This window comes from Pan troglodytes, chromosome 6 (assembly GCF_028858775.2).
Source record: "Pan troglodytes isolate AG18354 chromosome 6, NHGRI_mPanTro3-v2.0_pri, whole genome shotgun sequence".
Lineage (NCBI taxonomy): Eukaryota > Metazoa > Chordata > Mammalia > Primates > Hominidae > Pan > Pan troglodytes.
Genome location: NC_072404.2, coordinates 145288876 through 145316556, shown reverse-complemented (window position 1 = coordinate 145316556; position 27681 = coordinate 145288876). Strand labels below are relative to the sequence as shown.

At 44.1% G+C, this 27681-nt stretch overlaps 1 protein-coding gene across 2 annotated transcripts in view; it reads left to right on the top strand.

Annotated features, from left to right (window-relative positions):
* The first annotated feature begins 2771 nt into the window (after nt 1–2771).
* UBE2H (ubiquitin conjugating enzyme E2 H) overlaps nt 2772–27681 on the top strand; it is a 121390-nt gene continuing 96480 nt past the window's right edge. For both annotated transcript variants that reach the window (XM_003318791.7, XM_001144807.8), the window contains exon 1: nt 2772–3229. In XM_003318791.7, coding sequence (XP_003318839.1) covers nt 3177–3229 — 53 coding nt within the window. In that variant the 5' untranslated portion in view covers nt 2772–3176. The remainder of the gene's footprint in view (nt 3230–27681) is intronic.

The window sequence follows — 27681 nt, the reverse complement described above, 5'->3', positions numbered from 1 at the left end:
AGTCAGAATTCCCAGGGGTGGGGCCTGGACATCTGTGAGCTTAACAAGCCCCCCAGGTGATTCTGAAGAACACCAAAGTTTGAGAACCAGTTATAGCACTGTCTAGAGTTAATCAGGTGAAAGACAGTGGGAAGTCATTTTAGGAGAGGAGGTAGCAGTAACAGAAGTGCAGAGAGCCCAAGAGGAGACACTGTCAGGAAGACAAATCTCTGCTCTGTCTTTATCTCCCTTGAACAAAGTGGTCAAATAAAGGAGGTTATAGAAATCTCTTCGTTCAGGCCGGGTGCGGTGGCTCACGCCTGTAATCCCAGCACTTTGGGATGCCAAGGAGGGCGGATCACCTGAGGTCAGGAGTTCGAGACCAGCCTGGCCAACATGGTGAAACCATGTCTCTATTTAAAATACAAAAATTGGCTGGGCATGGTGGTGGGCACCTGCAATCCCAGCTACTCAGAAGGCTGGGGCAGGAGAATTGCTTGAACCCGGGAGGCGGAGGTTGCAGTGAGCTGAGACCGGGCCATTGCACTCCAGCCTGGGGGACAAGAGCGAGACTTTGTCTGAAAAAAAAAAAAAAAAAATCTCTTCGTTCAGACGTGTCCTCCTTCTCTGTGTGGTTTTCTATGCGCAATGCATTTATTTATTTTGAGATGGAGTCTCACTCTGTCACCCAGGCTGGAGTGCAATGGTGTGGTCTTGCTCACTGCAACCTCCGCCTCCCGGGTTCAAGTAATTCTCCCGCCTCAGCCTCCCGAGTAGCTGGGACTACGGGTTTGTGCCACCACAGCTGGCTAATTTTTGTATTTTTAGTAGAGACGGTGTTTCACTACGCTGGCCAGGCTGGTCTCAAACTCCTGACCTCGTGATCCGCCCCACCTCGGCCTCCCAAAGTGCTGGGATTACAGGCGTGAGCCACCGCACCCGGCCATGCAATTTATTTTTATTGTTTTTTAAGGCTAGTCAAGTGAAGCAGTAGGCGTGTAGAAGGAACAAAGAAATCTGTAACTGGTTGTGATCAATTAGTTTTAAACACCACTGCACCTGGACCAGCAGCTATGTACAATTTGAAAGAACAATACACTCCTTTCAGAAACAGCTAAAATAGCCCACCTTTTTCAGAACATAAAGAGAGGTTATCAAGGGCTGGGGGGGAAGGGGTTATTGTTTAATGTTTGGGATGGTGAACACGTTCTGGAAATGGGTAGTGTGATGGTTGCACGACATTGTGAATGTATTTAATCCTATTGAATTATACCTTTAAATATGGTTAAAATGTTAAATTTTATGTTACGTATGTTTTACAATTTAAAAAGCACAGGTTTTTTGAGGCATGAAATGATAGCTGCAAAAGATGTTCAATCTTAGCTCATTGCTGCTGCCCCAGGTGTGTGTGCATAGGAGATTATGTAAGGAAGGCTCAACTCACAACACATGGTCTGACAAAGTACAAGTGTATATTCATGGGAATGAGGGAAAAGATAAAACTTTTGAAAAGGTAGTGAAAATATCACATAAATAGAGGCGATGCCTGGAACACTGTTCACTGGCCCCTTTGCCTGGTTGACTCCTGAGTTCCATATCACTTCTTTTGGAGGACCTTATAGGGCAGTATTTTTCCAGTGCATAAGAATCACCTGGGGACCTTGTTAAAACTGCAAATTCTCATTCAGTAGATCTGAAGTGAAGCTCTAGCGGCATTTCTAACAAGTTCCCAGGCGATGCTGATACTATAGATCCACAGGCTATACTAGGGGGCTGTGTAAATTTAGTCTTTCTTTATCTTTTGGAAACAGAGTCTTGCTCTGTTGCCTAGGCTGGAGTGCAGTGGCATGATCTTGGCTCATTGCAACCTCTGCCTCCCGGGTTCAAGCGATTCTCCTGCCTCAGCCTCGCGAGTAGTTGGGACTACAGGCGCCCGCCACCACGCCTGGTTAATTTTTGTATTTTTAGTAGAGACGGGGTTTCACCATATTGGCCAGACTGGTCTGGAACTCCCGACCTCAGGTGATCCGCCAGCCTCGGCCTCCCAAAGTGCTGGGATTACAGGCGTGAGCCACCGCGCCCGGCTAAATTTAGTCTTTCTTAGTTCACTATTATATCCCTCATGTCCAGCAAGGTGATTAGCACGTAGGAGGTGCTAAATAAATATTTATTGGATGAATGAAGTATTTAAGGTTGGTGTAGGAGGTTCACACACTTTGCGAAGTTGCCTCATGCTCTGTAGAATAAGGATATTAGTACTAAATTATTTCTGACCTTACCACCTTGCTGCGTCAACTCTAATCTTTGAAATAGTGGCCGTAGACACTGCATACCCTGGTATGCAAGCCTGAGGAAGCCTTGCTGTGGTCTACAATCCTTGGAAACAAATTCTCTCCAGCCAACGAGGAAGCGGAGTGCAAGGAACCTGCTGGTGTGGGGATTTCCAGATTTTGGTGCCTGAGTAATTGCTACCTTGGCCTCCTCCAAATCAAAGAAATTAACAGCTTGTTAAACAGAGTGTGTGGAGGTTCATTACCCTTAAATCCACGAATGTAATAATATTGCCATTATTTACTCTTATCGTTTAGGATGATGATAACGACAGTGGCAGTTGAGGGATGAAGTAGGTGGGGAAGTTGGGGGAGGGGACAGAGGGTGAGAGACAGCCGGAGAAAGAGGAACTACAACTCCCAGAACCCCCCGGGAAAGCCCACGCCGCGGCGGCGCCCCACCCCTCTCAGCGACCAGACCCGCCCCTCCGATGACGTCACAGAGGTGACGTCACGGCGCCCAGAGCGAGGCTGGGGTAGGGAGGCCGACTGAGCAGGAGTCGTCCGCTTATAGTGGAGGCTGCTAGGAGCCGGTCAGAGGGTGAGTGGGGAGCAGGCGAGCGAGCCACAGCAGGCAGGAGGGAGCGTCGCGCGGCGCAGAGGAGCGCCGGGGCAGGGCCGCGGCGGAACCACAGCCGGAGAGGGGCAGCCCGAGCCGGGCGCCGCAGGGTCCCCACCCCCACCCGGCCGGACAGTGCCCGGTGTTCCCCCGTGCGGGGGGCGGCGGCGGCGGCTGACGGGACCGCCGGGACCGCGGGGGTGTTGCCACCTCCACCGAGGAGCCGGCGCGGCCGCGGGCTCCTCACAGCCGGGGCCCCGGGCCCGTGACAGACGGGCCGAGGAAGGGAGAGAGGCGGCGGCGACACCATGTCATCTCCCAGTCCGGGCAAGAGGCGGATGGACACGGACGTGGTCAAGCTGTATCCTTCGTGGAGGGGAATTCGGGCTGTGTGTGGGGGGCGGTGTGGGGATGCCTAGGGCACCCCCGGAACCACTGCAAGGGCCCTGGGGCACTCCAGGCCACTGTCCGAGACTCCCCTCCTCCCCCAGTGCCTACGGCGGCTCCTTGGCACCTCCCAGGGGCCGAGAGCCTTTTCAGCTCGCCTTTTCTCCGCAGCACCCCGAAATACGCGTTGCTGCTCGCTCTTCCTGTATCCCCAGAGCCCGTGACTTTCCTCCGCGACGTTTGGACTCCCGAGACGGCCTTTTTTCTTTTTGCACGACCAGTCGCCTCACTCTCTACCACCGAGCCCATTTTCAGGGTTTCTCTCTCCTGTTTGCTCGCTTTGGATTTAGGGACTCAAGGCAGAAATTCCCGAGAGGGAAGCCTTTCTCCGTTTCTTGAGATGCCCCCATTTCCTCCAACCACAATGCTGCTTGAACTGGGGTCACTCAAGCGACCTCTTTTATCCCTAATTCCTTTCTATATTAGGAAGAGAGTCTCCTGCTCAGGGCCCCCTCTTCTAAGAAAGAGCTCTGTGTGTTTTCAATCAGTCCCTCCTGTTAAGCTTTCTGGTCCCCGGGAGAACCCTACTGTTTTCCTTTCCACTGACAAAGCCTGTCCCACCCATAGTTGTATGTGATGAAGACCCCCGGGTCCTCCAGCAAGCCACCCTCCATATTGTGGGTATGACAGCTGGGGAAAGAGGAGCTCCTGGACAAAATAAATAGTCCCTGGACTGGCCACTTGGGCAAAACTTCCTCTGTGAGGGTCAGGTTCTTGGGGGAATACTTGCCCTGATGTCGCCAAGTGACACCCTTTATTTTCTGCCCCCTCCCCCCAACTTTATGCACTCTGGAGGTTGCAGTGGGAAAGCTATAACTGATAAGAGCCCTTCAGGCAGTGGTTTTGGTTGGAGTCCAGACTGATTATTTCAGGACCAGCTAGAGAAATTCGCGAAGGTTCCTGTGACAAATCGAAAATTTTTTTTTTTGAAGGGTAGTTTAGAGGGTAGGGGGAGCCCAGAGTTCTGAACAGCTAGTCCTTGGGGAGGGGGGCAAGTGGGGGCTTAGAGGGTGGTAGTGTGGAACACAGTTTAAAAGTCCTGTCTCCTGTTTCTCTCCCTCCTCCCCATCCCCCCACCGTTTCCCCCTGTTGCAGGGTTTTGTTTATATAACTCAAGTTGTTTGGCTAAATTCTTCAGGTGAATACCTTTTTTCTTCCTTTCATTTGTTGCTGTTTTTGATTGAGTGTTTTACCTCTTTGTAGAGATCAGTGGTTATTGTCAAAAAATTCAGTTAGGGAATTTGCTGAAGTTTTAAAAAAGTAGTTTTTGCATATGGTTTGGCAGTGGGGGATGGGAGGGAAGTTGTCTGGGCAAGAGATTTTTAAAAAATAATCTTTTCAGAAATGAGGTGTTTTTCTCCTTGCTCAGGGAAAACTTGGTTAGAAATTAGGAGCAGTAGATAGACTTCTAAGTTTGTGGTTTGGAGTTTAGAATTTTTGGGGGAGTGGTAGATTAGAGCGGAGCAACTAATAAAGTATAGTGTACCCAATATATGTTCAGGCGCAAGTGAAATCAACTCTTTATGAGCTGTTTGTGGCTGTGATTGTTTTGTAAATGTGTGAATGATACCAGTAATGTTGGCTTTTCATAAGGCTGTAGGAAAACTTGTAACTATGACTGTGTGTACATTTTACACAAAGCAGTTTCGGGTTTTATTTTTGTTTAGAAACTAGGAAATGACATAGTGGCAGCATCTGAGTTATTTTTATCTTGAATTGAGAGTTACTGTCACACCTAATGCGAATTTCTACCTAATGTTTAATTGGGATGGAGTGGGGAGACAATTCCAGCTGTTTGTGATCGTTGTCAGAGTCTCAAATTATGTACATAGACATATTTTTAAAAGATTGAGGATAAAGAGGGGGGCCTAACTTGACCTGATGCCTTTTCCATACAGTGCCTTTTGTTCATTTAGTAGTTGTGGCATCTAGAATGATTACCGCATTTAGGAGTCGGGGTGTGGGGGGTGGAGAGGGAGAGGAAAACAGACAAAGAACAGCAGGGTGTCTTTTTTTTCTCCCCCTAAGTGGCTTATTTCATAGCTTATTTTTAGTAGAAGATGAAGAAAGGCAAAGATGCATTGGCCTTCTGTTCTTTCCCCACCTTCCTTCCTTTCTGACAAAAGAAAGCAGAGGCGCTTTAAAATTGTAGATCTGAGATAGGAGGATAACAGTTTCGAGATTTAAAAGCCAGAGGTTATCTTTGTTTCGTGTTTATTTTCTGGTATAATGGAGTTTGGAAGTTAAAATGTTTCGGATTTCCTTTTGTGTGTGTTGTGTAGGTGAGAGATTTTGTGTCCTCCTTTCTCTGTTGAATTCACAGATCAGTAGGCCCAAATGGAGCCAACAATTTTTGAGTAAGGTATATTTAGCAGAAAATTTAAGGAAAAATTCCCCAGCCCTCTACTAAAATGAGTACAATTGTGTGAAAAGGCTGGGGGTTGAGAAAGATGGTGGAGAGGAAGTAGGAAGAAAAGGTCTGAAGGAATGCACTTCTTGCCCCCCATGCCCCTTGATGATTTCTTTGGTGTGGGGGGCGATAGCTGGTTTCCTTGCAGTCTCCTGTTTCAGCCCATTTTTGGATGTCTCCTGAGCGTAATTATACCACCACGATTTACAGCCTGGCAGGGAACCTATATAGTAGGAAAGTAGCAGTGTGGGGGTAGGGAGAGAAGAGGATGTGTAACTAATTGGCCGCTGCCTTCCACCACCTCGCTCGGTTCTTTTGGAGACACCGTCTCTGGTTGTTGTTTGGAGTCAGTGATATTTCTTTTGTGACGGGTTGGTAGGAGGAGAGCTGACTCCCAAGTTATGCAGGGAGTGAGTGTTTTGCACCAATGCACTTAATAATCTGCTGGGTGATTATGTTCTGAAACTCTGACTCATTCATTGTTTCTCTTCTGATCCTTTGCTAAGGGTTGTGCAAACCTCCCCAGGAGCCTAGAAACTGATTTACATGACTTTTGGATCCTTTAGGAATGTGTCCCAGTAAAAAAACCTTGCAGTTAGCCCAGATCCTATGGAATAGTCTCGAATAGTGCGGCCATTTGTTTGCAAAGTCAGGTAGATTGGTGATCTGTGCTGCCCAGAGCCTGGCAACCTTTGAGGTTTCCACCTCCAACCAGCTGATTATTTAGATTGTCTGAGAGCTGGGGCTCTGGTGACCTTAAAGCGTGATTTGCCCTAAAGGAATATCGGTTTAAGTTCTCCCTGGTGGAGGAACAAACAGCTCAGATTACACGGGTTTCCTTGTTGGTGGGGGTTACTCGTCTCACCCTGTTGCACAGCCCTGGTGATCCTTTCATCTGTGAACCAGTGGCCCCTGCTGAAGGCTAGAGCTGCTTGTTTTGGAAAAGCGTATGCAGGCAAAAGGCCGCAGGCACCGCTCCTCAGCGCTCATTGGCCGCCCTGTTACTACCCGGAAAAGGAGGAGGGGAGGAGCTACCAAACAGCTGATGGAGTATGTGACAAGAGAGTGTGTTTATATACAAAAGAGGTGGGGGCTGGGGAGGCCCTCTGAGTGGTGTTACAGGAACAAGTGTGTTTTCGAGGGGTAAAAAGAGGAGAGGAAAACCTGACCTGTTAGAGTACAAGAAATGTTTAGAAAAATTAAGGTTAAATCAGAAAAGTAGATCGGATAATAATGGGGACCGGCATACACCATATGTACAATTTTGTAACTTACAATACCAAGAGTTTTCAATGATTCTTCTTTTCAGAGGGAGTTCAGTAATAGGATCCCCCCCTTATTTATTTTTACATTTTTTGTAGAGACCTAGGTCTGACTAGGTTACCAGGCTGGCCTCCCAACTCCTGGCCTCAAATCTTCCTCCTGCCTTGGCCTCCCAGAGTGCTGGAATTACAGGTGTGAGCCCAGTGCACCTGGCCCAGGGCATGCCACTTTAAATGCACTTAACTGACTCATTTGCAGGGATTCCAAAGTATGGCAGAAATGTCAGCTTCCCTTAAGAAAGCGTCAAGTGTGATAGAAAGGGACGGTGTCTTACAGTAAAACGGCCTGAGTTAATTTTACAGAATCGTTGGTGTCTGCTTTAGGGTTTCAGAAGCTTTCTCTAACAAATTCAAAACCTCAGATGTGGCGAAGTGTGGTGGCTCACACCTGTAATCCCAGCATTTTGGGAGGCTGAAGCGGAAGGATCACCTAAGTGTAGGAGTTTGAGGGTCCAGTGAGCTAAGATCATGCCACTGCACTCATGCCTGGGCAACAGAGCAAGACTCTCTTAATTAAAAAAAAAAAAAAAAAGCTGGCACAGTGGCTTACGCCTGTAATCCCAGCACTTTGGGAGGCCAAGGCGGGCAGATCACCTGAGGTCAGGAGTTCGGGACAAGCCTGGCCAACATGGCAAAACCCCGTATGTACTTGTACTGAAAATATAAAAAATTAGCCAGGCGTGATGGTGCGGGCTTGTAGTCCCAGCTACTTGGGAGGCTGAGTCACGAGAATAGCTTGAACCCATGAGGCGGAGGTTGTGGTGAGCCTAAATTACACCATTGCACTCCAGCCTGGATGACAGAGCAAGACTCTTATCTCAAAAAAAAAAAAAAAAAAAAAATCCTCATATGTTTGGGTACTTGCTTTGTGCCAGCATTGTGCTGGGAGTTTAGTAGTGAAAAATTCAGTATGGGTGGTCATGGTGCTTATGCAATTAGTTAAAACTTTTTTTAGTCGGAAAGGACAGGCTGTGTTAGGTCATTGCTGTGTGTAGTGCCTTTTTGAGTAACTTGTATTTACTCTTAGAGTGGACTTTTCAAGGAATAGAAAGGTTAAAAAGTGAATTTTGTGTGCTAGGATGTATATGGGGATCTGTACACCTGTTTAAAAAAATTACAAAACTAAAATATTAAAATATGTAGCCATTTGTCTTTGACTTAACTTTGGTATTTTGCTGTTAATCAGTAGTTACTCTATCCCTAAGTTAGTAGTCTTTGTTACTCTTTAATTTGTGTTCAAAGGGTAGACAATTCCCTAATCTTTTAACTAGTTCTAGTGTCAATTGGGAACCTGTGGTTTGCCTCTTTATTTCCTGTGGCCTCTGTTTTAGTGAGATGATGAGATGAAAGTTGGCACAGCTTTATGGTCTTCAAGCTAAAAGTTAAAGATTTGGCAACTCTCAGTGTTCTGAATTTGTCTTCCCTGCCTAGATTTTAGTGACAAATATAACATACTGGTACTTATTTTGGTTAGGCAGGAACCTACATGAGTAAGCATTCACAGCTTCAGAACATCTGATTCCTGCAGTGCAGTTCTAGTAAATTACACGCAAGCCTAAAAATTCAGCTTTTTGGGAAAAAATGTTTCGCAGATGTGACCCATAAACGCCCCTCCTGTATTTGTGTGTGTATGTTAGAACAACCTAGGTTTGTTGGTTTTTCTAGTGTTGCAATTTTCTTAGCCCCTTGACCTGCATTTTATAGATACATTTAAACGTTGGTATTCTTTTCAGTCTTAACAGATTTGATGGTTCCAAGAATCATTGGATTTTTAGGCATGTAATCCAGACCTTACATTACGTTATAATGTTTGCAACGTAATAGCTTTTTACCTGTAGACCTACAGAGTGTACCTGTTAGTAAAATACTTAGAAGAACTTAGTTGGATTTCAAAAGTAAAAAGATAATTGAGAAAAACATAGGTTACAAGAAGGAAAACCAGTCACCTGTAATCCTAGTTCTTTAAACAGTAGTTCTCAAACTTTAGTTTGAGATTGCGCCACTGCACTCCAGCCCGGGGGACAGAGCAAGATTCCATCTCAAAAAACAAAAAACAAATAATCACCTGGAGAGTTTGTTAAAACAGGTTACTGCATCCCACTCCTGGAGTTTTCTAATTCATTGGGTCTAGGGTGGGGTCTAAGAAGTTCGCAGATGATGCTTCTGGTCCAGGACCACTGTTTAAGAACTATTGGCCTTAAATGTTAACCTTATGGCTTTTTTCCTATATCTTTTATTCTCCCCAGGATGTATTGTTTTCAACCTGTTGATCATACTGTATGTGTCTGCCCTGTTTTTGCTTAATATTTTTGCAACTGTTTTTCCCAGTTAAAAATAATGACTAGGGGCCGGGCGCGGTGGCTCACGCCTGTAATCCCAGCACTTTGGGAGGTTGAGGCAGACAAATCATGAGGTCAGGAGATTGAGACCATCCTGGCTAACATGGTAAAAACCCATCTCTACTAAAAATACAAAAAAAAAAAATTAGCCGGGCGTGGTGTCGGGTGCCTGTAGTCCCAGATACTCAGGAGGCTGAGGCAGGAGAATGGTGTGAACCCGGGAGGCGGAGCTTGCAGTGAGCAGAGATAGCGCCACTGTGCCCCAGCCTGGGCCACAGAGTGAGACTTCGTCTCAAAAAAAAAAAAAAATAATAATGACTAGGCTGGGCACGGTGGCTCATGCCTATACATCCAGCACTTTGGGAGGCTGAGGTGGGCAGATCACCTGAGGTCAGGAGTTTGAGACCTGCTTGACTAACACGGAGAAACCCCATCTCTACTAAAAAATACAAAATTAGCCGGGCGTGGTGGCGCATGCCTGTAATCCCAGCTACTTGGGAGGTTGAGGCAGGAGAATCAATTCGCTTGAACCTGGGAGGTGGAGGTTGCGGTGAGCTGAGATTGCGCCATTGCACTCCAGCCTAGGCAACAAGAGCGAAACTCAGTCTCAAAAAAAAAAAAAAAAAAAAAAAAAAAGTAGCTCATGTAATATGCCATCCCATGGCTGTGCCATTGATTTAATTCTTTGCCATTTTTCTCTGATGAATAAGATTGAAATTAACATCTTTGTGCATAGGCTTTTCTTTGGGTTATTTCTGTTTTCCCGAAATGGGATTCTAGATCAAAGAAGGTAAACATTTGAATTAAAATATTTAATTAAAAATCTCAGAGCCCTACACTCAGCGGGCTCTTGTTTTGTTGTGTTGTGTTTTAGTTGGTATCGTTTTGGCACTGAAATAGCCTGGCATAGTGATTAAAGATGAATTCTAATTTCCTCATTGTTTAAACTTTGATGTTTTTTGTGATAATGGTGATCCTCAATTTAGGCATAATTTTGTATTCTCAGAGTGCATACTGCAAGTCGGTAGGTTAAATATATTTATGAGCAGATAGATCTAACAGGAACTGTAGAATTAGTTTTGGCATCTTGGATTCTTTTTTGTTATTGAGGTATAATTGACATACAGTTAACTGTACATATTTAAAGTGATACTTTTGATAAGTTTTAATTTTATGTATCACCCATGAAGCTTATCCTTATCAAGAGAGGAGACATATTTATCTTCCCCCAAAGTTTCTTGTGGCCCTTTGTAATCTTTCCCTCCCTCCCTTCCAACCATTGATCTCATTTCTGTCACTGTAGATTATTTTACATTTTCTAGAATTGTATATATAAGCGGAATCATTCAGTACATACTCTTTTTGTGTGGGTTCTTTCACTTATAATTCTGAGATTCACCCATGTTATTTAGTTCATTTTTTTTTTTATTGCTGAGTAGTATTCTATTATGTGGATATACCACAATTTGTTTATGCGTTCACCTCTTAATGCTTGGTGGCATTTGGGTTATTTCCAGTTTTGGGCTATTACCAGTAAAGTTGCTATGAACATTGTATGGATATACGCTTTTTTTTCTCTTGGCTAAGCTAGATCATATGGTAGGGTTTGCGCGTGCGCGCGCGTGTGTGTGTGTGTGTTTTGAGTGCATGCGCACGTGTGTGTTTTGAGACAGGATTTCACTCTGTTGCCCAGATGAGAGTTCATGGTGTGATCTCAGCTCACTGCAGCCTTGGCCACTTGCCTGGCTAATTTTATTTTTTTTGTAGAGATGAGGTCTCAGTGTTGGCCAGGCTGGTCTCAAATTCCTGGGCTTAAGTGATCCTCTGGCCTCGGCCTCCCAAAGTGCTGGGATTACAGATGTAAGCCGCTGTGCCCAGCCATGTTTAACACGTAGTTTGAATTTAATGTTTACTGATGATGGTCCATATTTCACACCCAAATAAAATTGTGACAACGGTTGTTTCACTTGTGTGTTTTGTTTTGTTTTGTTTTGAGACGGAGTCTTCGCTCTGTCGCCCAGGCTGAGTGCAGTGGCGCGATCTCGGCTCACTGCCAGCTCCGCCTCCTGGGTTCACGCCATTCTCCTGCCTCGGCCTCCTGAGTAGCTGGAACTACAGGCACCCGCCACCAAGCCTGGCTAATTTTTTGTATTTTTAGTAGTGACAGGGTTTCACCATGTTAGCGAGGATGGTCTTGATCTCCTGACCTCATGATCTGCCCACCGTGGCCTCCCAAAGTGCTGGGATTACAGGCATGAGCCACAGCGCCTGGCCTCACTTGTGTATTTTTAAGGAATCATGTTAAATTACATGCTCTTAAAGCACTGATTTATTTTTTATTATTAACCTTATTTTATAGTATATGAATTTTGTTAATTTTTTTATCAATAAAACAAATTTTACCACAATGATTGTGATACCTTTCACTTGAATAATGATTTAAACACTTTATCTTCCTTTTTTTAAGACAGAATCAGTCTCGCTCTGTCGCCCAGACTGGCTCTCTGCAACCTCTGCCTCCTGAGTTCAAGCGATTCTCCTGCCTCACCCTCCCGAGTAGCTGGGATTACAGGGGCCTGCCACCACACCCGGCTAATTTTTGTATTTTTAGTTAGAGACAGGGTTTTGCCATGTTGGCCAGGTTGGTCTTGAACTCTTGACCTCAGGTGATCCGCCTGCCTCTGCCTCTCAAGTACTGGGATTACAGGTGTGAGCCACGATGCCTGGCCAATCTGGTTTTTTGTTTGTTTTTGTGTTTGTGTTTTTAGACGGAGTCTGGCTGTGTTGCCCAGGCTAGAGTGCAGTGGTGCGATTTCAACTCACTGCAACCTCTGCCTCCTGGCGCCTGGCCTAAAGCATTGATTTCTAGCTGAATTTGGTTAAAGCTGATTTGGTAGCTACTCTTCTCTCCCCACCCCCATTTGAAATTAGTAAATTAAATTTTTATTGTGAAATATTTTTGTTAGCCTGAGCTACATGGCAAAAGCCTATTTCTACCAAAACAGATAAAAAATTAGCCAGGTATGGTGGCATGCACTTGTAATCCCAGCTACTCTGGGGGCTGAGGCAGAAGGATCACTTAAGCCCAGGAGGCAGAGGTTGTGGTGAGTTAAGATCATGCCACTGCACTCCAGCCTGGGTGACAGGGCAAGGCCCTGTCTAAAAAAAATGTTTTGTGGCCCTTTGAAATTACACTTTAGGAATCTGGCCGGCCATAGTGGCTCATGCCTGTAATCCTGGCACTTTGGGAGGCTGAGGTGGGCAGATCACCTGAGGTCAAGAGTTCAAGACCAACCTGGCCAACATGGCGAAACCCCATCTCTACTAAAAATGCAAAAACCAGCTGGGTGTGGTGGTGCACACCTGTAATCCCAGCTACTCAGGAGGCTGAGGCAGGAGAATTTCTTGAACCTGGGAGTCGGAGGTTGTGGAGCTGAGATTATGCCACTGCACTCCAACCCCGGGGAACAGAGCAAGACTCCATCTCAAAAAACAAAAAAAAAAAACACATTACACTTCAGGATCATAGTCACAAACAGCAATTTTATTTTTATATTTGCTAGTAAGGCTCTATATCTTTGTGAATAGGTAAGCACACTTTTTGTTGATGGTATTATTTTCTTTGTAAAGTATTGATAAGATTTTTTTTAACATTTCTTTAGCATTTCTAGTGAAGTTTACAGCAGTTGATAAATATTTCTGGAGCACTCTGTTGAAGTCTGAATAATATCTTCAGTTTTCACATGGAATAAACTCAGGTGAAAGGAACTAACAGCAGCTCAGTGACAGAATGGGAAACAGACTATAAGAGTTAGGATATCCTTTGATATCATGCTTTCCTGGAATTTTTGTGTGTGTGAGAGACGGAGTTTCACTCTTGTTGCCCAGGCTGGAGTGCAATGGCATGATCTCGGCTCACTGCGACCTCTGCCTCCCAGGTTCAAGCGATTCTCCTGCCTCAGCCTCCTGAGTAGCTGGGATTACAGGCATGTGCCACCACGCCTGGCTAATTTTTTATTTTTAGTAGAGAGGTGATCCCCCTGCCTTGGCCTCCCAGAGTGCTGGGATTACAGGTGTGAGCCACCGCGCCCAGCCTGGAATTTTTTGAAGTTTTTTTTTTGAGACCGGGTCTCACACTGTCACCTAGGCTGGAGTGCAGTGGTGTGATCACAGCTCACTGCATCCTCGAACTTCCGGATTCTGAACTCAATCCTCCTGCTTCAGCCTCCCGAGTAGCTGGGACTACAGGCGTGTGCCACCACACCTGGCTTATTTTTGTATTTTTCGTAGAAACAGGGTTGCGCCATGTTGGCCAAGCTGGTCTCCAACTCCTGGGCTCAAGCAGTCTGGCTGCCTTGGCCTCCCAAAGTGTTGGGATTACAGGGGTGAGCCACTGTGCCTGGCCTTAAGTTAATTTTTAGTGAAATGGTGCTTAAAATTTTTTTTTTGGCATCTTAAGAGTTATTTGATAGGTTATTGGACACTGCCATAATAAAATTAGACATTGATTTGTAATAGTTGTTGTTACATTCTTTCTGATAAATTATAAACAGTTTATCTTATGGACATTTACATGTGTGTTGCTAAAAAAAAAATTAAAGCTGGATTCAGTGGCTCATGCTTGTAATCTCACCACTTTGGGACGAGTGCTTGAGCTCAGGAGATTGAGGGTGCAGCAAGCCATCATTATGCCACTGCACTCCAGCCTGGACAACAGAGTGAGACCCTGTCTCAAAAAAAATTAATATTACTGACAGCTGGAACTTTTAGTTTGGCTAACAAAAAGGTGATCTGGTTTGTACCTGTTTTAGTTTGGAGCAATGATAGTATGTTTGGTGAGTAGACTGTTTTGGTATTCAGACACAGGAATGGTGCCCTGAGCATATAAATTCCAGTGTCTTGGCCAGACGCAGTGGCTCATGCCTGTAATCCTAGCACTTTGGGAGGCTGAGGCGGGCAGATTGCTTGAACTCGGGAGTTCGAGACCAACCAGCCTGGGCAACATAGTGAAACCCTGTCTCTACTAAAATACAAAAAATTAGCTGGGCATTGCTTGAACTCAGGAGTTCGAGACCAACCAGCCTGGGCAACATGGTGAAACCCTGTCTCTACTAAAATACAAAAAATTAGCCGGGCGTTGCTTGAACTCAGGAGTTTGAGACCAACCAGCCTGGGCAACGTGGTGAAACCCTGTCTCTACTAAAATACAAAAAATTAGCCGGGCGTGGTGGCTTGCGCCTGTAGTCCCGGCTACTTGGGAGGCTGAGGCAGGAGAATTGCTTGAACCCGGGAGGTGGAGGTTGCAGTGAGCTGAGATGGTGCCATTGTACTACAGCCTGGGCAACAGACTGTGATTTCGTCTCCAAAAAAAAAGATTCCAGTTTGTTATTTTCTATGCTGAAGTGTAATTCGAGTGCATTGTAGAAACTTTTGAAAACACAGTAGTCTGTTGAGAGGCTGTTGTTGCATTAGTGGTTCTCAATTGGGTATCACATTTGAGAAGAATTAAGCTTTTGGGGGCCCAGGTACTATGGTTATTGTAATTTCTTCTCTGCACCTCACCAGATGCTTGGGGAAGGTGTCTGGTTGTTTATAGGCTGGTGCTCAAGGGGGTATCTGCCCATGACCAGTAGAACCCAAATCCTCAAGAGCCTGGGGAAGCCCTACATGGCAGCCATATGCTTAAGAGGGAAGGAGGATCCTTTTTGCCTCTCCCTGCTTTGTAGGTATCTAGGACGTTAGGTAGGCAGTGTGAATAGTTGCTGCTGATCTTCTGACCTGTCCCTGCAGAGAAGTCAGAGAGGAGTAGGTAGCCCTTGTGAAGGGAGAGGCTTGGCTGGACTTTGCCATTCTCTGGAAGACTTTGTCATTCTCTAGAAGATAGGCATGGTTGGCGGGTCTGTCAGTGGACTCAAAAAAGGCACCTGGTCTGTAGCACTTGGAGGATCCATATTTAGGATATCAATTAATTGAGAATGTAATCTTTGTCTTTGGTTCAATCTCCTGGTTTCTAACTTTTAAACCATTTTTAGGGAAGCATTATATGTGAAGGTAGGAGATACTCCCTCCATACAAAATCATATTATTAATGTTGTGAATTATGCATTTTCTTTTTAGTATTAGGCAACTTTTTTCATATATCAAGTTATCATGTACACTTTTCAAGGTTTTTTGGATTATAAAATCTTAGTTGAGGTAATATAAATAGAAAACTAGATACAGAGTGCGTGTCTGGTTTGTGTTACCTCAGAAGCAATTGGGCTGTCACTTAGCCTAGCAAAAAGTAAATTTAGTTGTTTTGTCCAAAGGGTGCCAGTATAACTTTGGTAATCTGGATTTTGCTTTTCTTTCTTTCTTTCTTTCTTTCTTTCTTTTTTTTTTGAGATGGAGTCTCATGTTGTCGCCCAGGCTGGAGTGCAGTGGCTCGATCTCGGCTCACTGCAATCTCCGCCTCTCAGGTTCAAGCGATTCTCCTGCCTCAGGCTCCCAAGTAGCTGGGATTACAGGCACGCGCCACCACGCCCGGCTAATTTTTTTGTATCTTTAGTAGAGATGGGGTTTCACCATGTTGGCCAGGCTGGTCTCAAACTCCTGACCTCGTGATCCACCTGCTTCGGCCTCCCAAAGTGCTGGGATTACAGGCATGAGCCACCGTGCCCGGCCTGGATTTTGCTTTTCAATTTGATGACTATGTTGCATAGACAGTTGCTGATAAGTTGATTAATTTAAAAATTCAGAATTTGGTTGGACATTTCCATTGTAGCATTTGTATGTAGAAGGTTGATTGGTTAGAGTCATATCAGTAAGAGATCACCAAGAGTAATATATAGATGGATATAATGTTTTCATGGTCTTACTGCTGGATGTTTACTACCCTTTTGCTATTCTTTGAATCTAAACCTGTAAATAAATTAGTGATTCTCCTTGGCAGCAAAGCTTGGAACTATATAACTCTTTTAATTGTATTCCAAAAGAAAGAAACTGGGTAACAAATGCTCACTTTCGCTGGTTGCAGTGGCTCATTCCTGTAGTCCCAGCTACTGGGAAGGCTGAAGCAGGAGGATTGCTTGAGTCCAAGGCTGTAGTGTACAATGACTGTGCCTGTGAATAGTCACTGCATTCTCCCACCTGAGCACTATAGTGAGACCCTGTCTCTAAAAATAAAAAAAAAGTCACTTTTATATGGCCTTTGGTTCTCACAGCTGTGAATTGTACTTGATCAGATCATTAATTCAAACTAGAGGCCGGGCGTGGTGGCTCATGCCTGTAATCGTAGCACTTTGGGACGCCAAGGCGGATAGATCACCTGAGGTCAGGAGTTCGAGACCAGCCTGGCTAACATGGTGAAGCCCCATCTCTACTAAAAATACAAAAGTTAGTTGGGTGTGGTGGCAGGCGCCTGTAATCAAAGCTGCTCGGGAGGCTGAGGCAGGAGAATTGCTTGAACCTAGGAGGTGGAGGTTGCAGGGAGCCAAGATTGCATCACTGCACTCCAGCCTGGTGACAGACTGAGACTCTGTCTCAAAAAAAAAAAACAAAAACATCAAACTAGGAGAGCCTACAAGTACATAATCTTGTGAGGGGAATCTTGGACAGTTTGGGTCGGCTTTTTTTTTTTTTTTGAGACGAAGTTTTGCTCTTGGCGCCCAGGCCGGAGTGCAATGGCGTAATCTCGGCTCACCACAACCTCCGCCTCCCGGGTTCAAGCAATTCTCTCAGCCTCTCGAGTAGCTGGGATTACAGGCATGTGCCAGCATGCCCAGCTAATTTTATATTTTTAGTAGAGACAGGTTTCTCCATATTGGTCAGGGTGGTTTTGAACTCCTGACCTCAGGTGATCCACCCGCCTCGGCCTTTCAAAGTGCTGGGATTGCAAGCATGAGCCAGCCTTTTTTTTTTTTTTTCGAATGAGGCAGTCTCTCTCTCTGTTGCCCACGCTGGAGTGCAGTGGTGCCATCATGGCTCACTGAAGCCTTGACCTCCTGGGTGCAAAGCAATCCTGCCTCATCCCCCTGAGTAGCTGGAACTACAGTCACACACCACCATGCCCAGCTAATTTTTGTATATTTTTGTAGAGACAGGGTTTTGCCATGTTGCCCAGGCTGTTCTTGAACTCCTGAGTTCAAGCAATCCTCTTGCCTTGGCCTTCCAAAGTGCTGGGATTACAGTTGTGAACCATTGTGCCTGGCCATGGATTTTTATTACAAATTATATCCAAATAGATGAAAACAGGAGGGAAAAGAATTTTCAGTATGTGTAGTAGTTTTGACAGGAGTTTTAGCCTTTTATCTTGGTGGCTGATATTAGATATTAATGTTGCTCTTAAGTGTACTTAAGCACACTAAAACATTGAACACAATATGTGTTTGATAACACAATTATCAAGGGAATTGAGGATAAAAGCACTCCTTTGCATCACAATATGACATTATTAGCATCTGTTAACTTTACAAACCTGATTCATTTAGTTCTTCATAGCCACCATCTTGATAATGAATAAAGAAAAAACAAATGGTGTATTTTGTCTATTCATTTTTATCTATAAAGATTTAAAATACCTTTCTTTTGAGTTAGGTTGGTTTTATGGTTGGAAGAAGGAAAGGAGGTAGACCTTTGAATGCCTTGATTGCTGCCCATTTCTCTAGGCAGTGAAGAAAGGCAGCTAAAGTGCTGTCTCTGATTATCAAATGCCATATATGTGAGTATACCTGTGTTGTTTGTCATGCTGTTGTGAACACTCACTTGCTTTTTTATCCACTCATCTTTTTTATCCACGAGCTCTTGCATTAAAGTAGTTAGTAACCAGTTCTTTCTCTTGGAGTAATTAATGTGACTTTTCCCTTGTTTGAGACTTAGTTAAGAGTTTTATATATAACATATAAACCATGATATATCTGAAAAACTGTATTTGTGGTTCATAAAGACTGTAATTTCATTTCATTTTCATAAATTGTATGTTTTTTCTTTTTTCTTTTTTTTGTTTTGAGATGGAGTCTCACTCTGTTGCCCAGGCCGGAGTGCGGTAGTGTGATCTTGGCTCACTGCAAGCTCTGCCTCCTGGGTTCACGCCATTCTCCTGCCTCAGCCTTCCGAGTAGCTGGGACTACAGGTGCCTGCCACCATGCCCGGCTAATTTTTTTGTATTTTTGTAGAGATGGGGTTTCACTGTGTTGGCCAGGATGGTCTCGATCTCCTGACCTCGTGATCCATCTGCCTCAGCCTCCCAGAGTGCTGGGACTACAGGCGCGAGCCACCACACCTGGCCCATAAATTGTATGTTTTCAAGTCTATGTGTTTTTTTTTTTGTTGTTGTTTGTTTGTTTTTTTTTTTTGCTATGGAGCCTCACACTTGTTGCCCAGGCTGGAGTATAGTGGCGTGATCTCGGCTCACTGCAACCTCTGTCTCCCCAGTTCAAGCGATTTTCCTGCCTCAGCCTCCTGGGTAGCTGGGATTACAGGCGCCTGCCACCACACCTGGCTAACTTTTTTTTTTTTTTTCCTAGTAGAGACGGGGTTTCACCATGTTGGCCAGGCTCCAGGCTGGTCTCGAACTCCTGACCTCAGGTGATCCACCTGCCTCGGCCTCCCAAAGTGCTAGGATTACAGGCAGAAGCCACTGCACGTGGCCTGAACTGGATTATCTTAATGGACATATGTATCTTTTTATTTGCTTAATGAGAATTAGAAATTCTATTTTTTTTTTTTTTTTTTTTTTGAGATGGAGTCTGGCTCTGTCACCCAGGCTGGAGTGCAGTGGCGCAATCTCAGTTCACTGCAAGCTCCGCCTCCTGGGTTCATGCCATTCTCCTGCCTCAGCCACCCGAGTAGCTGGGACTACAGGCGCCCACCACTACGCCCGGCTAATTTTTTGTATTTTTAGTAGAGACGGGGTTTCACCATGTTAGCCAGGATGGTCTCGATCTCCTGACCTCGTGATCTGCCCGCCTCGGCCTCCCAAAGTACTGGGATTACAGGCGTGAGCCACCGTGCCCGGCTTAGAAATTCTATTTTTTGTAGAATCAGAAATCAGTTTGTGACTTGTGTGCTTTTAAATTGGGCATATTACTCACTTGAATGAATTGGATAAAACATGATGGTTTTAGTCTGCCAGTTCTGGCAGTTGTATTTCTTAAATGTCATTCTTAAAGTGTTTTGTCAGTTCTGATGAAGTTCTGATGGCATCTTATTATTTAAAGTTAAATTTTAATAGGTATTAGAGTCATAGATTTTAGCATGTTTTTATACTTCGAGAAAACCTGGACTGCAAATACTAGTATTACAAAGCAATGGTGGCTTTCCAAATATAAGGGCTCTTAGTGTGGAAATTAATAATCATATTCTCTCTAGGCAATAGCATTTGTTGCCTTAAATAGTAGCTTAAGAAGTAATAATGCTTGACTGTACACTTCATTAATGCTTGACTGTACCGCTTCAGATTAGGAGAGTAAACTCTGGTAACTTTGTTATTATTGATAGAAAAAAACAGGTGAAAGTTGAGAGGATACTACTTTTCAACTGTGATTAACATCAGTTTTACTAGTAGTCATGTTTGTTGTGTGAAAAATAGAATTAAAACAACAGCCTAGTAATGTCTGTTAATCCTGCTTATCAATATAAGATTTGTAAAGAAAAATAAAAATGACTTAGTAGATTTTAATATCAGTGTTCTGGTACCTCTCTACAACAACAGATTAGATGGCATTGCATCTTTTCTTAAGGTGTCAGAATTGTATTTACCCTGTTAATTTAAAGAATAGAATAAGTGCTGTAAAAGTGCCTGATTTATGGAAGCTTTTGTCAGGATAGAATGGCAGCATGCTGTTTTCATTTCAAAGTTTTATGTATTTAATTACCTGAGTTATATTTTCTTTTCTGTTTTTTTTGTTTGTTTGTTTGTTTGTTTTTTCTTTGAGACAGTCTCGCTCTGTCGCCCAGGCTGGAGTGCAGTGGCGCGATGTCAGCTCACTATGACCCTCGCCTCTCGGGTTCAAGGGATTCTCCTGCCTTAGCCTCCTGAGTAGCTGGGATTCAGGCATGCACTACCACGCCCAGCAAATTTTTGTATTTTTAGTAGATACAGGGTTTCACCATGTTGGTCTCGAACTCCTGACCTCGTGATCTGCCCACCTCAGCCTCCCATAATGGTGGGATTACAGATGTGAGTCACCATGCCCAGCCTTAAATTTATTTTTAAAAGTTATATATGTATTTATATATATTTCTGCTTCTATGTATACCTCTATATATACATATGTTTATTTTTACCTTTCACCTCTATTTTGTGGTGCATATATATATATATATATATACACACACACACATATATATATACACACACATATATACACACACATATATATACACATATATATACACACACACATATATATATATTTTTTGTAGAAATGGGGTCTTGTCCTGTCTGTTTTTGAACTCCTGACCTCAAGTGATCTGGCTACCTTGGCCTCCCAAAGTGCTAGGATTACAGGGTGAGCCACCCTGACTGTTTTTTAAATTTTTTATTTTATTTTTTTATATATATTTTCCACTTCAGAATTTTCTAAGCAGTTGAAATTACTCCTTTAAATGAGAAAACCTTGATGATTTTTGGTGTATGTGTTTTTATTTCAGCCTTTTTTTTTTTTTTTTTTTTTTTTTTTTAAAGATGGAGTCTTGCTCTGTCGCCCAGGCTGGAGTGCAGTGGCATGATCTTAGCTCATTGCAACCTCTACCTCCCAGGTTCAAGCGATTCTCCTGCCTCAGTCTCCTGAGTAGCTGGGATTACAGGTGCCCATGACCATGCCCGACTAATTTTTGTAGTTTTAGTAGAGACAGGGTTTCACCATATTGGCCAGGCTGGTCTTGAACTCCTGACCTCAGGTGATCCACCCGCCTTGGCCTCCCAAAGTGCTGAGATTATAGGTGTGAGCCAACACTCCTGGCCTCAGCTCATGTTTTTGTTGTTCTTTTTTGTTTTTAAAGCAAGGTCTGTCTGTGTTGCCTAGGCTGGAGTGTAGTGCTGCTTTCTCGGCTCACTGCAACCTCCACCTCCCAGGCTCAAGCGGTCCTCCTGCCTCAGCCTCCTGAGTAGCTAGGAGTACAGTCGTGTGCTATAATGCCCGGATAATTTTTGTAATTTTAGTAGAGATAGGGTTTCACCATGTTGCCCAGGGTGGTCTCAAACTCCTGAGCTCAAGTGATCTGCCCACCTTGGCCTCGCAAAGTGCTGGGATTACAGGCATGAGTGACTGTGCCCGGCTTGTCATTGCTCTATAATGTACTTTTCATTCTAATACATTTCACGCTTATCCTTGCAGCATTTTTGCTTTGAGATGTTATGGCCCACTTTTTGTGGGTTAAAAATCTGGACCACACAGGTCAGTTAAAGGTGCTGAGATCAGAGTAAGTCCTTATCACAGTGGATCTGGGGCTAACTATGGTTTCCTAAGCTTTTGTCCCTTATAGCTTTGCCTGTGTAGTAGATGCTCAGCAAACACCTGTTAAATGGATTAGAATAAATTATATACTCCTGGGTTTTCACCAAGTCCTTAGGTCATTTTTAGACTAAACTTTGGCACCTGCAATTGAAACGACATGGAAATCTTGCAGGAAAGTGTTGAATCTTCCTCCAGTGATGGGGAATTCAATTCTTTTGTGTGTGGATGTCATTTGCCTTTTTATGTAGTGTTCATTTTCCCACATGTAACGTGTGTTTGTTTTCTTAAATGGTCCTAAATGCTAATACCTTATAGGTTATTCAATGCCGTTTTCAGATGGTTAAGATTGTTTGATTCCTGGTGTTTAAGATAAAAGGAAATTAAGGTTGTGCATTGGGGAAAGAAACAGCTGAAACTTGCTTTACTTCATTTGTAAAATAGAAGTAACTCATCCAAATTATGGAGCTTTTTAGTACCCTGTTTTATAAGTTGCAAAGTGTTTCCAGTTCCTCCTTACAAATTTAGAAGTTCTAAAAGGGGTTTTCCTTAATATTTGATACTGTCAACTTCTTAGTTTCCTCAGGACTTCATTAAGGACCTTTATGTTGTGTTTATTTTTACCTTTCACCTGTATTCTGTGACAAAAGAGGACTTAAGAACTACTTCAGCAGCTCACACCTTCCATAAAAATATGTGGCCTTTTCTTAGTTATTCAGAATAATAGGAAAGATACTTAAACCAGATATTTAAAATCTCATTTTACAGATGCAAAACCTGAAGTTTAGTGTTATATTTAAATGTATATACACATAAGTATAGCTTTTGTTTTTCTTTGTTTGTGGACATGTGCTTGGTGAAAGAGGAACAGAATTTTACTTTTTAGGTTTTTGGTAAGTAACAGAGGTTCTGGCACAGGTGATGTCTGGAGCCCCCTAGGGATCCCCAAGATACTTTCAAGGGGAATGTGAGGTCAGAACTTTTCATAGTAATATTGATTCATTATGTGCCCTTTTTGCCCAGCCAACGGTTTTCTGATGTAGACAGTTCTGACAGGACTTTTTTTTTTTTTTTTTTTTGAGACGGAGTCTCGCTCTGTCGCCCAGGCTGGAGTGCAATGGCGTGATCTTAGCTCACTGCAACCTCCACCTCCCGGGTTCAGGCAATTCTTCTGCCTCAGCCTCCGGAGTAGCTGGGACTACAGGTGCCCGCCACCATGCCCGGCTAATTTTTTGTATTTTTAGTAGAGACGGGGTTTCACTGTGTTAGCCAGCGTGGTCTCGATCTCCTCTGACAGGATTTTTGATGTATGATGAAATGGTTTCAACATTTGGAAGATCTGTGTAAGTCAGTGAAAACTGTTTTCCAAATGGCCAGTGCATGACAGAAAAATTATGCCTGGTTAAAAGATCCATTAAAAATGCAAAGTGCTGTAATCCCAGCACTTTGGGAGGCCGAGGTGGGTGGATCATGAGGTCAGGGGATTGAGACCATCCTGGCTAACACAGTGAAACCCCATCTCTACTAAAAATACAAAAAATTAGCCGGGCGTGGTGGCGGGCGCCTGTAGTCCCAGCTACTCAGGGGGCTGAGGCAGGAGAATGGTGTGAACCCGGGAGGTGGAGCTTGCAGTGAGCCGAGATTGCGCCACTGCACTCCAGCCTGGGCAACAAGAGCGAGACTCCATCTCCAAAAAAAAAGCAAAGTGGGCTGGGTGCAGTGGCTCACATTTGTAATCCCAGCACTTTGGGAGGCCGAGGCAGGTGGATCACGTGGTCAGGAGTTTGAGACTAGCTTGGCCAACACAGTGAAACCCCATCTCTACTAAAAGTACAAAAATTAGCTGGGTGTGGTGGCGGGCGCTTGTAATCCCTGTTACTGGGGAGGCTGAGGAGTAGAATCGCTTAAACCTGGGAGGCGGAGGTGAGATTGTGCCACTGCATTCCAGCCTGGGTGACAGAGCTAGACTCCGTCTCAAAAAAAAAAAAAGCAAAGTAGAACAGTGGATTTTAATATAAGAATATGAAAAGTTCGTTGGTACAATTTAAGATTCCACATTGCAGTTAGCCTTTACGAGACAACTGCTTGTCAATTTTGGCATTATATCAACAAAAAATGTCCAGAATTATCTGAAAAGTCTATTAAAGTACTCTTTTCCAATTACATTCAAAACATACCAGATTCAATACAGAAGCACATATGAAAATCCAGCTTTCTTTTCTTAAGCTGGACATTAAAGAGAGTTGCAAAATGATTAAAAACTGTTCTTACTATGTTATTCTTTGTTTTGGAAATTAGTTTTTTTTTTTCATAAAGATGATTTATATTTATATGCATAAGATTTACTTTTAAATGAATTAATATTTTGTGTTTCTAAAATGGTAAATAACACACATAGAAAAGCTCTTTGAGGTCTTCAGGTTTTTTTTTTTCTTTCCCCAAGACAGAGTCTTACTCTGTTGCCCAGGCTGGAGTGCCATGGCGTGATCTCAGCTCACTGCAACCTCCGCCTCCCGGGTTCAGGCAATTCTCCTGCCTCAGCCTCTCCAGTAGCTGGGATTACAGGCGCATACCACCACGCGTGGCAATTTTTTTTTTTTTCTTTTTGAGACAGGGTTTTGCTCTTGTTGCCCAGGCTGGAGTGCAGTGGCACAATCTCAGCTCACTGCTGCAACCTGTGCCTCCTGGGTTCAAGCGATTCTCCTGCCTCAGCCTCCCAAGTAGCTGGGACTACAGGCATGCACCACCACGCCCAGCTAATTTTTTGTATTTAATAGAGATTGGGTTTCACCATGTTGGTCAGGCTGGTCTTGAACTCCTGACCTCAGGTGATCCACCTGCCTCAGCCTCCCAAAGTGCTGGGATTGCAGGTGTGAGCCACTGCGCCCGGCCTTGTTTTTTTTTTTTTTTTGGTTTTTTTGTTTGTTTGTTTGTTTGTTTTTTTTTTGTGAGACGGAGTCTCGCTCTCTCACCCAGGCTGGAGTGCAGTGGGGCGATCTCGGCTCACTGCAACCCCTGCCTCCTGGCTTTAAGCAATTTTCCTGCCTCAGCCTCCGGAGTAGCTGGGACTACAGGCGCGTACCACCATGCCCGGCTAATTTTTTGTATTTTTAGTAGAGATGGGGTTTCACCGTGTTAGCCAGGATGGTCTCGATTTCCTAACCTCGTGATCCACTCGCCTCGGCCTCCCAAAGTGCTGGGATTACAGGTGTGAGCCACTGTGCCCAGCTGTTAATTTTTTTTTTATTTTTAGTAGAGATGGGTTTTTACCATGTTGGCCAGGCTGGTCTTGAACACCTGACCTCGTGATCCACCCACCTTGGCCTCCCAAAGTACTGGGATTACAGGCGTAAGCCACCGTGCCCAGCCAAGGTCTTTAATTTTTAAGAATGTAGACCGCATGAGGTGGCTCACGCCTGTAATCCCAACACTTTGGGAGGCCAAGGTGGGCAGGTCACCTGAGGTCGTCGGGAGTTTGAGACCAGCTTGAGCAACATGGAGAAACCTCGTCTCTACTAAAAATACAAAATTAGCTGGTCATGGTGGCGCATGCCTGTAATCCCAGCTACTCCGGAGGCTGAGGCAGGAGAATTACTTGAACCCAGGAGGCAGAGGTTGCAGTGAGCCGAGATCGTGCCATTACACTGCAGCGTGGGCAACAAGAGCGAAACCCCGTCGCAAAAAAAAATACAGAGTGTAAAGCGTGCTGAGACCAGAGTGTTTGAGAGCTACTACTCCTAACAAATGTATATTGGAAGAGAAGTCATATTATGATAAAGTCTAGGATGTGCTTTAATTGTAACCTAGCACAGTTTCTTGTATATCCGTTTTTTTTTTTTTTTTGAGATGGAGTCTTTGTCGCCCAGGCTGGAGTGCAGTAGTGTGATCTTGGCTCGCTGTAACCTCCACCTCCTGGGTTCAAGTGACTCTTCTGCCTCAGCCTCTCAAGTAGCTGGGATTACAAGGGGCCTGCCACCACACCTGGCTAATTTTGTTGTTTTAGTAGAGACAGAGTTTCACCATGTTGGCCAGGCTGGTCTCGAACGCCTGACCTCAAGTAATCAGCCCGCCTTGGCCTCCCAAAGTGCTGGGATTACAGGCATCAGCCACTGTGCCTGGCAATGTGTTAATATAATATTTGAACCAGACTGGATTGAATTATTCAGTAAACCATGTCAATACACATTTAGCTAAAAAGGAATATTGGTGGCGTGTGAAGATGGTAAGTGTTTTTATGTCAGTAAACAGTGTCTGGTTTATCTTGTATTTTATAGATTCTGAGACCTTTTTTTCCCCACATCTTAACATCTTTGAAATTGAGATGTCTTAAAGTGGTGATAAGTCATAGTCTAATGGGCAGCTTTTTTCTTTCTTGGTGTGTCATAGATGTAATGAAATGTGCTAGTGTCTCTTTTTGTGTGGAGAGGAGAAGGAAACATACTGAATAGCAGTTCAGTTCTTGAGCTACAGGATATGGTGCATTAAATGTTACTCTTCTTTTTTTTTTTTTTTTTGAGATGGAGTTTCACTCTTGTTGCCCAGGCTGGAGTGCAATGGCACGATCTTGGCTCACCGCAACCTCTGCCTCCTGGATTCAAGCGATTCTCCTGCCTCAGCACCCCCAAGTAGCTGGGATTACTGGCATGTGCCACCACACCAGCTAATTTTGTATTTTTAGTAGAGACGGGGTTTCTCCATGTTGTTCAGGCTGGTCTCAAACTCCCGACCTCAGGTGATCCGCCTGCCTCGGCCTCCCAAAGTACTGGGATTACAGGCGTGAGCCACCGTGCCTGGCCCCTAAATGTTACTCTTATCAGGCACTTAATTGAGTCTGGGCAATTGACAGTGCACTCATTGTTGGAATATTCTATTCATAAAGCAGTTATCTTTATTTCAAGCAAGAAAACTAGATTTCAGTGCTAGAATTCAAGTCTTTTAAAACAAAATGTAAAACTCATATTTGTGTATCTTTTTTAATATGCAGAGCCTTTTTTCTGTTTAACCATATTGTTGATTTTCTCCTCTTTATATATGTGTATATATATATATATTTAGTTTTAATTGACATATTTATGGCATACAGTGATACTTCTATAGATGTATTCAATGTGTAATGATAAAATTGGGCATATCTGTCACCTTATTTATCACTTCTTTGTGTTGGGAACATCCAAAATCCACTCTTCTAGTTATTTGAAAAGACAAAATATTTGTTTTTATTTATTTTATTTATTTTTGAGACGGAGTCTCGCTTTGTCGCCCAGGCTGGAGTGCATTGGTGCAATCTCGGCTCACTGCAACCTCCACCTCCCGAGTTCAAGCAATTCTTCTGCCTCAGGCTTCTGAGTAGCTGAGATTACAGGTGTGTACCACCACACCCGGCTAATTTTTGTATTTTTAGTAGAGACGGGGTTTCACCATGTTGGCGAGGCTGGTCTTGAACTCCTGACCTCAAATGATCCACCCACCTTGGCCTCCCAAAGTGCTGGGATTACAGGCATGAGCCACCGTGCCTGGCCATAAGTTGTGTTTGTGTTTTGTTTTTATTTTTGTTTTTTTGAGACAGAGACTCGCTCTGTCGCCAGGCTGGAGTTGAAGCACTTCTCCTGCCTCAGCCTCCCGAGTGGACTACAGGCGCGTGCCACCATGCCTGGCTCTTTTTTGTATTTTTAGTAGGCACAGGGTTTCACTGTGTTGGCCAGGATGGTCTTGAACCCCAGACCTCATGATCCGCCTGCCTCAGCCTCCCAAAGTACTGGGATTACAGGTGTGAGCCACTGGGGCCAGCCAAATTTTTTTTTTTTTTTAATTTTGAGATGGTATCTTGCCACGTTGCCCAGGCTGGTTTTAAACTCCTGGGC